The sequence below is a fragment of the Acomys russatus genome, unplaced genomic scaffold, assembly GCF_903995435.1.
Source record: "Acomys russatus unplaced genomic scaffold, mAcoRus1.1, whole genome shotgun sequence".
Lineage (NCBI taxonomy): Eukaryota > Metazoa > Chordata > Mammalia > Rodentia > Muridae > Acomys > Acomys russatus.
The window spans coordinates 9,704-23,274 of NW_026131709.1; the positions used below are offsets into that span (position 1 = coordinate 9,704).

At 41.4% G+C, this 13,571-nt stretch overlaps 1 protein-coding gene across 1 annotated transcript; it reads right to left on the minus strand.

Annotated features, from left to right (window-relative positions):
* Positions 1-5,751: 5,751 nt before the first annotated feature.
* LOC127186408 (tripartite motif-containing protein 60-like) lies at positions 5,752-7,037 on the minus strand. The gene is given in 2 exon segments (XM_051142794.1): positions 5,752-6,629; positions 6,632-7,037. Coding segments are annotated over 2 exon segments (1,284 nt in total).
* Between the last annotated feature and the right edge of the window lie 6,534 nt (positions 7,038-13,571).

Genomic DNA, 13,571 nt, shown 5'->3' on the forward strand with positions numbered 1-13,571 from the left:
AAAACTTAAAACAACTTGCTTGAAGCACAGGCTCAGCCCTGCCAGACATTATAAACCTTTCCACATGATGTAGATGAAAATAAAGAAAGAGAGTGCTGACGCAAACATTAGGCCCCTGGAAAAGACCAGTAGTAGATCAGGCTGGCCTCGAACTCACAGCGATCGCCTCCCGAGTGCTGGGATTAAAGGCGTGCACCACCACACCTGGCCACTAATCCAATTTTTACCATGATCAACATCCCCAGTCTCCTTTCAGAGAGGTTCACACAAGTCACTCTGGCGTGGACTGGAATTCATTCTCACTCTGTAGTAGATATTTGCTTTTATTTTTGATCCCTCTCAACCTCCCTCCCGACCCACTTCAACACAATGTCTCACTTGGTGGTTTTGGCTGGTCTCAACCACACCTGGATTCCCTTGTCCTGAGATGAAAGGCGTGTTCCACCACACCTCACCCAGTCTATTCGTAAAAGCAGCAACTGCTGCTGTTGCATTAGGACACTGATTGCAATAGTCCTGATACTCAGCGCCATAGAGAGATCCACTCAAGGTTCTCTGTGCTGAGTGACATGGTTAGTTCCTGGCCAGTCTTGCATCTTGAGCTCTGACAAGGCTATAGGAGAGAACGTTAATTTTCTCATTACTGTCTAGAGTGGTTTTAGAGCAAGATGACGAGGGGCAACCTGTGACACAGATCAGGTACCCCAAAATCAAAGAGAGGGAATTCACTTTAAAAAGTAGAAACAGAGGGCCACATTTTCATCTGACTGAAAAACTAAGGTTACTGAACTGTGTACAATTCAAGTTTCAAAAGCCCTGTGCTTTACCTGCCTGTAGTCCCAGCACTTTGGAGGCAGAGCCAGGAGGACCAGAAATTCCATCTCAGTTTTGGCTAAAGATTACATAAATCCTCAGCATCTGTAATTACTCTTAGAAGATCTGCACAAGATTGGGCTTTAACCTTTGGTCATGGAAAAGTAAAGGGATCATATGGCCTGCCCTCTGTGGGAGACAATATGAGGTTAAAGAATGGCAGCAGGTTGAGATTTTATTGATGATCTTTTAAGCTGTGGGTGCTCCAATAGGGACACTCTTACCTACATGCCTGTATGTAACTTTAATTGTTTCATTAGTTGTCCAAGATTAGGGTGAAAATTTCTTTGCTCTGTCTGGGGTAAAAAGATGGTCCCCCCATTAAAAAAACAAAGGCTTGATTTAGTGGAAAAAGCCATTTAAAACCAGCAGAGGCAGAGGAGCTGGGTGTCTGAGTTGGAGGCAAACACCTTCCAGGTCAGCCAGGTCTGCATAGTGAAGCCCTCTCTTTAAAGCAAAGCCCAGGCTAAAGAAATGGCTCAGTGGTTAAAGTACTCACTGTGCAGTAATGAAGATCAACGTTGACCATCTATAGCCCACTAAAAACATGGGTTCCCCATACAAACACCTGGAGAAACACATGGAGTGGAGACAGAAGAATGCAAAATCCAAGTCCCAGGTTCAGGGAGAGGACACGCCTCTGAGGAAGAGAGAAAGAATGAAAGAGGATGCTTACTATCCTCCTCTGGTCTCTGCCCATGTATTGGTACACCTGCCACTCCCATAATATATCCATACAGTGTTCTTTAAAGAACACTGCTTGACTGTATAACTCTACAACTAATATGATTTCAATAAGCATCCACAAATTTAAACATGGTGTCTCCTCTAAAATGGTGGTTACTGAATATAAAATATAACTTATGAATCCACACAGCTTGTGCTGGGAATCACACCAAGGTTTCACAGATGTCAGGCAAGAGTTCAGAGTCTAAACTCTATCCACAACCTCTTTCATGTACCTTGTCATGAACACATGGTACTATTCAGCATTATTCAGGGGAGCCTTCTCCCTAGTTTGGTGACTCTTGAGTATGGATTTTTAAGACTTGGAACCCTGCCCCTGAGCCCTTGTGTGACCTAGGACCACGGCCTGCTGAGCTTCGATTTTCTTAGCCAGGAGCTCAGGATTGCAAGAGACCTAGTTTCTAGGTTTCAGGTTGGAAAGTCAGGGGCTCCAGTCCAAGGTGCTCAACACCCCTGGCCTGAGATGGTGTTGCTCTCTGTCCAACTAGCCCAGAGAAGTGTTGTCTTATTCTGAGATAATAGAACTGGATGGAGCTAGGGCAGGTCCAGTAGACTTCCAGTTCCTTGGAGGTGTGTGTCTTGGTTTCAGCCTGTAGCTTTGAGATGCCCTAAGTTTGTGCTCTGGGAAACATCCTTAGTGGTCATTGTGCACAAGACAGGGGCTCAGTGAGCACAGGCACTGCTGGCTCTGGGGCCTTACTCTGTACTTGATGTTGAGTAAAATTAGGACATGCCTCGCTGGGACATAAGTCTCAGAGGGTTGTGAGCCACCGTGTACTGCTGTAAAGGACTGGTTTTCTTTAAGCATAACCATTATCTTAACCCCAGAACCATCTCTCCAGGCACCAATTTCCAAGCATTTATTTATTTATTCACTCATTTATTTTAAAAGCAGGGTATAAAATGAATTAATTATTCTGTATATATTAGTTAAGTGCAGGAAATTATTATAGCAGCAGCTATGAATAAACCATCTATTTCCAAACAAAAGATACAGAAGCGTGTTAGATTTATAAGAAGCCTTAAAATACTAGGGCTGGGCAGATATCAGCCCTCTAAATGATCTTGTCTACTTCCCATCCAAATTCCCAAACACTTGCACATACTCCATTTGGGCTTCTTTGGCTCCATTGTCCCAGTCCTCAGAGCAAGCTGATCTTGGCCATGTGCTGCTCCTGGTTATCCCATGACAACATCCTGTCTCCTCTCCATCTCTGGCCTCCTCTGGCTACATCTTCTGTTCCTTCTCCTCCTCCTCCCTCATGGTCTCTGGACCCCAATCCCTGGAACCTAAACTTCTGCCCAGCCCAGGCTGTCAGGAACTTTATCAGGCAATTGGGGGGTAACTGGGGAGCATTCTTCACATCACATGGATACAGGAGATGATTCAACATACATAACAATGTCCATGGCAGGACACTAAGCAGTTCTCAAGTCACTGAAACCAGCATCTGGAAACACAGTGCACAAGGCCCTCCTCCAGCAACAGGGCTTTGTGTGGTAACACACAGTCTCTAGGTTCCACTTCAGACTAGTTACACAATCCGATAATAGAAACAAAACAGTACAAAACAGAGTCTGAGGAGAACACTGGTTCTGGTCTTCTGAAAGATTTGGGTAAACTGCCAGCCACACAGGTAGCTCACAAAAGCCTTTTAACTCCATCCCAGGTGATCTAATACTCTCTTCCCGCTTCTGTGGGCACCACACACTCATGGTATATGTCCACACAATCAGGCAACACACCCACATGCATAAAAATAATCTTGAAAAAATAAAATAAAACCAAGTCCCTGTTATGTTGCCCAAATTGGCCTCTAGCTCAAGGCATTCTTAGGTTCTGCACATGTGCCATTGAGCAGATCCAACTGAAACTGGGCTCTCAAAATTTGAAATCCATTCTTGAAGAGATATTTTGGCGTGCTGGAAATTGAACCTGGGACCTTACAGATATCAGGCAAGAGCACTACTGCTCAATAACACTCCTGCTAAGAACCATGTGTAGATAGTATCACTGGTTATCACAACAGCTTTGTGTTTTTAGGGATATACAAGTTTTGAGACTATGTAGACCCAGCCTCTCAATTACTGGGATTGCAAGGGTGTGCCACCAATACTCAGCTTCAACAGTTTCTTTCCTTGCCTGGCTGTTGCCCACAATGGCTTCTAACCTGAGGATAGGTCCTTTAGTACCTGCAGTACCCGGGCCGGCAAACTTCCCACCTGTAATGTAGGGTTTATTGTATATCTACGTGAACAGATGTAAGTGGCGATGAAAATGGTGAGTGAGCTGATTTTCCATAGCCGAGCCAATAAAACAGACCAACTCAGTCATCAGGACTGCAGCAGTAGCTCCCTGTGTTCAAAGCCAGCCTACTCCACACAGTGATATCGAAGGAGGGAAGAAAAGGAGGAATGGAGGGAGGGAGGAAGAAAAAAAGAAAGGAAGGAAGGATGGAAGGAAGGAATAAAAGAAGGAAGGATGAGAGAGATGGAGGGAGGGAGGGAGGGAGGGAGGGAAGGAAGGAGAGAGAGGAAGAGAGAAAGGAAGCAAGCAAAAGAAAAGAACTGGGAGCGGCACATATTTTGGTGAGAAACACTGAGAGAAATCAATGAATGGTGACAGGTCCTAACTTCAAATGTCAGTATATACCTTTCAGTACAGTCCTTGGAAGAAACACAGGAGGAGAACAAGGTTCTGACCAGCCTGGACTACATAGCAAGACCTATACAAAATGAAAAGTGACCACTTAAAGGAGCACATGTGTTGGCCATAAGTAAAGGGGCTTTCTTTACATTAAAAAAAAAAAAAAACCTTAAGGTTTTATTTTTAATTATGTGTGTGTGTGTGTGTCTAACTCCCATTGTTAGAAATTATTTCATCAAACACACTACATATATAGCAAATTCATAGGAAAAGGGGGAAAAGATATTTCCATCTTTGGCTTTTTTAGCTATCTCATATAAATCAACAATTTATGGTACAGCCAGGCATATGCGACAAGTGACTGCAATGCTTGGAATACGTTGTTGTTGTTGTTGTTGTTATTGTGTTGTTGTTGTTTTAAATGAGTTGTTTTTTCCATATTTGAGATTTTAAATGAGAAGTAGGACAGGGAACACTCTCAGTGATGGTGTGGTAAATAGTCACCATTTAAAATGGCTGACTGTAACACAAGTACAAAAACATTAATTTTCAAATTTTAAAAATTCAAATAATCCCTTTAAAAAAGGGGGAGGCAGGGACTTGCAAGTTTGGGCTCATTTCCTCCCCTGATCTTGTTGCAAATTCCCTTTGTGGTCTTGCTGGAGTGATGGGTGGTACACTCCATCTGTGGGTGGCACTGTCTAACAAGGGAGGTGGGCCTGCTTCTCTTCTTAAAGGTGACCATGCTGAGATTCAAGGACAGGAAGTGGAAAACAGCTAGATCACAGTGGCCTGTCAAATGACCTTTTCCTTTGTTGGCTTTCCAGATACTTCATTAGACTTCTGCTTCTTGGCGTCGACCATTCTGCCCACCACCAGCTGCCTGCTTGCACACAGTTGCTCCACTCTCCACATCTTCCTCCACATCATCCTCGTCCTCACCATCACCTTGTTCTTCCTTTTCCTCAATCTCACTGTCAGCCTGATGCTCCCCATTTTTCTCATTAGCCCTCCAACTGGCAGGTGCATCTCCTCTTTCCTTATAAGGGGGAACCTTATAAATGGTGTCCAAGCCTAGTCTGATAAACAGTGATGAAAGTTCAAGGTCTTGGGTAGTGACTCTGACTGCAGAGAGTGTAGAGTGGAAACACAGGAACAATGGAAAGATGGCTTTTCAAGCAGCGAGTGAAAGGCTTAATTTGTATTAAAGGGAAAATATGTAGGCGATTAGTGTGGACTGACAACAATGAGGTTTTATCTAATTACCCTGGAGTGGCACATGCTTTTCAATTACTTTAAGCATCAGGGAAAGCACTTTTTAATTGGGCCCATGCTTTATAAATTAGGTACTCTAACTTCTTAAAACTTCTTGAAGCAGATTAAAAACAGAAATAAGTATTGTGGCTGACGTAATGAAACAAAAAATAAACAAAATAATATCACCCAGCCCTGATGACTCTATTCATTGGTGGTTCGTCTTCTCATCATTTATGATCTGTGACTGTGCAGATCTTCAGAGAATGGGCTTCATATCCAGTGTGAAAATAAGGCCAAAATGTGCCATTAGGCAAGTCACTAAAACTGTACAAAGGAGACCTGTCACTCAAACTATAAAATGAAACCTCATGCATTTCAGCATCTAAAAAAATTCCAATCCTCATAGGTGCTCCATTTGGCATAAAGTTGACTTTCTTATGGCCCAATGCAACATAATTTTTAGGATATTCAAGAGCAACTCCCCAAACTCCATCCTGCATGAGAACCATTCATTTTTTACTGGCTGTAATCCTGCTCCTGGGAAAAGGCTCTTTACAGACTCCCAGGATCCATTTGGATTTTCTTTCCACATTTACCTCCCAGTATTGTCTGTCAGAACTGTATCCCTCAGACCCCAGAACAACTGGTTGCTGAAATCTTCTTGGGCTATTGGGTAGCATTTGCTTATTCCAATAGTGCACAGATTTTCTATCTTCTGAGATTTGCATATTACAGTTTGCTGTTTCAGGATCCAGAATTACATCAACTTGAAATCGCTGGATAATTCTGTCCAAGGCAGGATACTTTTGAGGAAACTGGAAGCCATACTCTTTCAAGGTAAATGAAAATGTCCTAGGGCGTTTTAAGTCTTTGTATCTCTCATGTGAATCATTAACACTTGCCAGCAGTGCCAGGTCTGACTTTTCACACTCGCTCTTTACCTCTGCCAACATACGCCTTAACGAAGAAATGTGATCTGAGAGTTTCGCTAGATTTTCATTTTGTTTGGCTATACCATCCATCTTATCACTTTGTAACTGCCTAAGAATGTTCTCTTGTTGGTACTGGAGAGATAACCTATATTCTATGTATTTAGACTGTATACTTCTCTTTTGTATGCCGATCTTTTTTTCAGTTCTAACAATGTTCGCCTTTGTGTGGCAATTGCTTTCTCAATTGACTCCCCTTTCTCCTTCCACAGATTAATGTAACACTCAATTTGTTTCCAATGACAGAGGTTGGCGTTCTCCAGGAACCAATCAAAGTGGTTTGTGTGACGGGGGGAACAGCTGCTCTGTGGACTGTTAAAGTGGCAAGAAGGGCAGGGGAAACTACCCTTCGGATCCTTCTGCAATTCACTGAGGCAGGAGAGACAGAATTTATGCCCACACTCCATGGTCACTGAGTTCCTGAAGTATTCCTTACAGACAGGACAGCGAGACTCTGCTTGGAGGACAGCCAGCCTTGCTGCAAGCTCCACTGAGCCTTGGGAAAAAGATGAAGGGGAGGACATGTTGCTTCTCAAGGCCTGATGCTCTGTAGCTAAAACCAGCAATCACTTGTCCTCCCTTAGATCTGGGACACTCACCACTACCTTGTTGATGTTGGCTTCGACAAACCAGGGGATGCCTCTATACCCTGACACCAGAGGCAGCTGACAGAGTCTGGCGTCCACAGCCTCCTGTAGATCAGAAAAAGCTAGCTAGGTTGTTGTTTTCCCAGCTGAGAGCTGAAGACAAGCAATGTTTTTCTTATTCAGGAAACGTGCCTCACCTTCCAGGAAAGAAATCCTTCCTATGGGCGAAATAAGAGATTGTTTAAAAATTAGACTGTAATTATCAGTGTATTAAAACACCCTCTGTACATGGGACCCTAGTTCAAATCCTGAGACCCACATTGTGGGAGGAACCCACTCTTTGACCTGTATAGTCATGCTGTTAGTGCATTTACCTGATCAAGAGCACACATTCACACATGTGCTAAAAACATGTAAAAACACTGATGAGTACAAAAAGCATTGGGCAAACCCACTGAGAAATACAGGACATGTATGCCGCAGAGGAACTGACATATATATATATATACACACACATATGCCTAGAAGTGGTGCCATAGCCTTGAACACAAGCACTTGAGAGACAGAGGCATTTAGATCTCTGTTAGTTCGAGGGCACGCTGGAGTACAGAGATAGTTCTAAGACAGCAGAAGCTACACAAAGAAATATAACAAAAAAATCTGTAGCAGAAGCTGGTGAGAAGTCTCTGTGGCAAAGTGGAGCATCTTTTGGGTATACGCCCAGGAGTGGGTCTTGAGGTAGATATATTCCCAGCTTTCTTAGAAACCTCCAGATTGATTTCTGCAGTGGTTTTAAAGTTTTCACACCTACCAGCAGTGGAAGAGTGTTCCTTTTTTTCCCACATCCTCACCTGCGCATGTCCGATGGACATGGATGAAAATGAGAACCAGCTTTAATAAAGAGATCCTTGTTTGCATTAACAATGACAAAAAAGTTGTTTTCCAATCATTGGAACCATCATGGTATGCACATGCCCCTACATATTTCACAAAACACAATAACTTTTTTTTTTTTTTAAAGTTGAACAGTGTGGTCTAGAAAAAATTCTGTAGCTCAGGCAGGCCATTATTTTTTGGAGTTTTCTGCCTCAGCACACTGAGGATTTGGGATGTGTGGCACTGCTCCATGGGTCGAGAAACAATAATGTATTTCTTAGTACTTTAAATATTATTTTGTGTTTGGATATTTTTCTACATGTACATCTGTCCAGCATATGCGTGCAGTGCCCGGCAGAAGACAGAAGAGGGCATGAGGAGCTCTGGGACTGCAGGCACATCACAAATAATTGAACCTCAAGTTCCTAGGGATCTAACATTGTCTTCAGGACTTCTAGAACATGTGCCACATACGTAGCTCACAACTGCCTGGAAGTCCAGTTTTGTGTGGATCCATATCTTATTGCCTCTGCAGGCCTTTGCACGCACACAAATAACTGAAAAAAAAAAAAAAAAGCTAGTAGGGAATCCAGCCCACGGAGTTTAACCACACCCAGGAAAACACAAGAAATAAAAAACCCCACAGCAGGAAAAACAGAAGAAGGGAAGCACACACAAACACCTAGACCGTCATTTCCAACATCAAGTGAACAGAGCTGACAACCACATGTCAGTATCTTTCAACATCAGTGCATTCAATTCCCTGATTAAAAAAAAAAAAAAGACATAGACTAACAGAACTGAGGATAAAGCAGGATTCGATATTCTTCTGCTTACAAGAAACACACCTCAAGAACAAAGATATTTCTTCAGAGTAATCATCTGGAGAAAAGTTTTCCAAGCAAATGGATTAAAGAAGCAAAGTAGAGTAGGTATTCTAATATCTAAAAAAAAAAAAAAAAAAAAATCGACTTTCATTACGTCATTGCTTGCAAGGTAATGAATCTGATAGTTGTATGCCGAAATATGCTACAATACCAAAAAAAAAAAAAGATATTGCAAGAGAAATATTGCAAGAGAAATGAGGATGTAATGTGAATAAATGGTAACAAAATTTTAAAAAAGAGATACAAATCCAAAAAATAAATTTCACTCAAAAAAATGTACACAACCCCTGCCATAATTGAATGATTAATTTATTATTATTATTATCATCATCATCATCATCATCATTAATTAACATTACATCCTGATTGATTGTAATCCTCTCCCTTACTCTTCTTTTCCTGGTCCCATCCTCCCTCTTCTTCCCTATTCCCCTCCCCTAGACCTCTGAGAGGTGGGGCCCCTCCCCCACCATCTGACCATAGTCTGTCAGGTCTCAGTTGGATAGCCTGCATTCCCTTCCTGTGTGTTCCCACATGGCCTTTCCATCAAGGAGCAATGATCAAATTGCAGGTAATAGTATTCATGTCAGAGTGAGAAGACCCCTGTTCTCCTCTCCCTTCCCCAAGTGGAGAATGAGCTGTCAGCTGGCTATATCTCAACAGGGGTCTAGGTTCTCTGCAATGATGTAATGACAAAATATATCAGGGGTCACCATGGTATCAAGGCCCCAGTCATAGACATGAATGATGTTTGAGCATCTTGCCCTAGATTTGTCTGCTACCTGGAAATAGTAATGCCACTGATTATCCTAGACATCAGTCATGAGAAGAGCTGAAATGCAAAGACCCCAACCACAGGACAACGAAAACTAAGCCATTCAATTTATAACATATAACATATCCTAGCTTCTTTCTATAAAAATCTTGTAAAGACAAATAGGTACAATGATAATACCTGCCTTTACCTTCCAAAGTATTGCTATGAGAACTAAGAAGGGGAAATGTATGTAACCCTCTTGCACAGTGATTAACTAGTAATAGAAAACCAATAAATTACAGCTAGTATTTTTATCATTATTATTCCCTAGAGACTATAAACGTGATTTCTACCTCCTGTGAAAGAATCTGACAGCTGTGCAAAGAATGTACAAGTCCTTTGATTAGTGAAACGTTCATGTCTCAAAAAAAAAAATCAACTTTCAAAGAAATTTAATATTTTAAAAAGACGGGGAAGGACACTTCACACTCATCAAAGAAAAAAATCCACCAAGATAGTCTCTCAATTCTTAACATCTATGTCACAAACTTAAGGGTATCCACAGTCATAAAAGAAACAGTATTAAAGCTTAAATCACACACTGAACCACATGCATTAATAGTGGGAGACTTCAACTTTCTCTCACAAATGGACAGGACTTGGTGACATAAACTAAACAGAGAAATAAGGAAAATAGCTGACATTATGAATCAAATGGACTTAGTGAACATTTACAGAACCTTTCACCTAAACACAAATGAATATATGTTCTTCTCAGCACCCCACAGCATCTTTTCCAAAATTGACCATATAGTCATCCACAAAGCAAACCTCAATAGATACAAAAAAAATCAAATAACTCCTTGTATCCTATCATACTATCATGGATTAAGTCTGAACTTCAACAACAACAGAAACAACAGACCGCCTACATATACATGGACACTGAACAACTCTCTACTCAGTCATCACTGGGTCAGAGAAGAAAAGAAGAAAGAAAGAAAGGACTTTCTAGAACTCAATGAAAGTGAGGACACAGCATATCAAACCTATGGGACGCAATAAAAGCAGTGCTAAGAGGAATGTTCATAGCACTAAGTGCCTTCATAAAGAATTAAAATTTCTCACACTAGTGACTTAATAGCACCACTGAAAGCTCTAGATCAAAATATACTGGCAAACTGAATACAAGAACATATCAAATACATCATCCAACATGATTGCATAGGCTTCATCACTGGGATCAGTGATGGTTCAATACATGAAAAGCCATCAATGTCATTCACCATCTACACAATCTGAAAGGGGAAAAAAGCCCCCAATGATCTCACCTTTGACAAAATCGAACACCACTTCATGATGAAAGCACGGGAGAGATATGGGATACAAGGCATATACCTAAACACAATGAATGCAATATACAGTTAGCCAATAGCCAATGTCAAGTTTGAATGGAGAGAAACTGAAAGCAATTCCACTAAAATCAGGGACAAACAAAGCTGCCTACTCTCTCCATCAACATAGTGCATGAAGTTTTAACTAGTGCAATAAGACAACTAAAGGAAATCAAGGGAGTCAAACTGGAGAGAAGTTGTTAAAGCATCCCTATTTGCAGAAGATATGATAGATAGCAGAAAAAGATAGATGGATAAGTAATTCACAAAATTCTGCCCCAGAACTCCTACCACAGATAATCACATTCAGTCAAATGATAGGTACAAAATTAACTAAAACAAAACAGCCAGTATATCTTCTTGAAACAAATGATAAACAGGCTGAGAAAGAAATTAGGGAAGCAATACTTCACAATAGCCACAAATAATATACAATATTTTGGTGTCACTTTAGCCAAGCAAGTAAAAGACCTGTATGGCCAAAACTGTACGCCCCAGAAGGAAGAAGCTGAAGAAAATGGAAAGACCTCCCATGCTCATGAGTCAGTAGGATTAACATAGAAACAATGGCCATTTTATTTAAAGCAATCTACAGATTCAATGCAATTCTCATCAAAATGCCTACACAATTATTTACAGACTTGGAAAGAGCAATTCTCAACATTTTATGGAAAAATAAAGAACCCAGGATAGCTAAAACAATCATGCAATAAAAGAACTTCTGGTGGTATCAACATCCCTGGTTTTGAACTATACTACAAAGCAATAGTAATAAAAGCTGCATGGTATTGTTATGAAAACAGACAAGTAGATCAGGGAAGTTGAATCAAAGACCCAGAACTAAAAGTAAATACTTATGGACACTTGAGTTTTGACAAAGAAGCTAAAACCCTACAATGGAAAAAAAGAAAGCATCTTCTACAACTTAGGATTCTAGTCTTTCTGAATGTCCGCATGTTCAAAAATGCATTCATTCCCCTTCTCAGAAGTCTAGTCCAAGTGAGTCAGAGGCCTCAACATAAAACCAGATAAACTAAATCTAACAGAAGAAAAAGTGTGGAATAGCCTTGAACTTATTGACACAGGAGTCAACATTCTGAACAGATCATCAACTGCTCGGGCACTAAGATCAACAATTAATGAAATGGGACCTCATGAAACTGAAAAGGCTTCTGCAAAGCCAAGAACCCTCTCAATAAGACAAAATGGCAGCATATAGAGTGAGAAGAGATCTTTGCCAACCCATAATGTGCCTTGCCTACAAAAAGTGTAGGGGTAAAGATGGAACAGAGATTGAGGGATTGGCCCAGCTTGAGACCCTAGCCATGGGAGACTGCCAACACCTGTCACTTTTAATGATGCTCTGCTATGCTTGTGTCAGGAGCCTAGAATAACTCTCTTTTTAGAAGCTTCATCTAGCAGCTGATGAAAACACATGCAGAGACTTACATTTAAAAATAGGCCAAACTCAGGTAGGGCTGTGTAAGAGTGGGAGGAAGGATGGAGGGAGCCGCAGAGAACAAGGACACTACAAGAAGACCTAGACAATCACCTATCCTGGGTACATGTGTCCGTTCAGAGACTGAACCACCAACCAAAGCCTTTGCTTAGACTGGGCTTAGAGCCCCTACACATATGTAGCAGATGTGCAGTGTGGTCATCATGTGGTTCCTCTAACAATGGGACTAGGGCCTGCCTCTAATTCTGTTGCCTGCCCCTGGATCTCTTTCTCCTAGCTGGGCTAGATAATCAAGTCTCAGTAGGAGAATATGTGCGTATTCTTCCTGTGGCTTGAGGGACCAGGGAGTGTCAATACTCCTTGGGGGCCTCCCCTTCTCTCTATATATGGGGAAATGTGAAAAAAAAAAGCAAAAAAGTGGTGGTATAAACTTTGATAGAAAAACTCTGAAGGCAGAGGTAAGCAGATCTCTGTCAGTTTGAGGCCAGCTTGGTCTATAGAGCTAGTTTTAGGACAGCTAGGACTACACAAGAAACCTATCTCAAAAAAAAATCAGCAACATAAGCTGCTGAGAGTTAGGTGGTAAGGGCATGGGCTCTAGCAGAAGACCAGGCTTCAGTTTCTAGCACCCACAGTTCAAAATCACCCACATCTCCAATTCCAAGGGACCACACTCCTTCTGAATTTGGGGGTAGCAGACACACTTGTGGTGCATATACATACATTCTAGCAAACCAGTTATATGCAAAATAAAACCAGTAAATCTAACACAACAGCAAACAAAACAAAACATAAAATCCAGTATTATAAGCCAGACTTAGTGGTGTATTCCTGTAACCCCAAAACTTGGGAGGTAGAGACAAGAGGATTGGGGATTAGGCCTTCTAGACCTACACAATATACACAAGTTTTCATTGCATCAAAAAATAAAATAAGTAGAAATTAAAACTACAATAAGAAAAGATGTCTGTGATCTAGAAAACCTATATTTACATCACTAGGGAGGTAGGAGGAGGAGGAGGAGGAGGAGGAAGAATTCAAGACAGCTTTGGCTACGTAGTGAATTCCAAGACCACCTGAAGTAAGTGAGACACTATC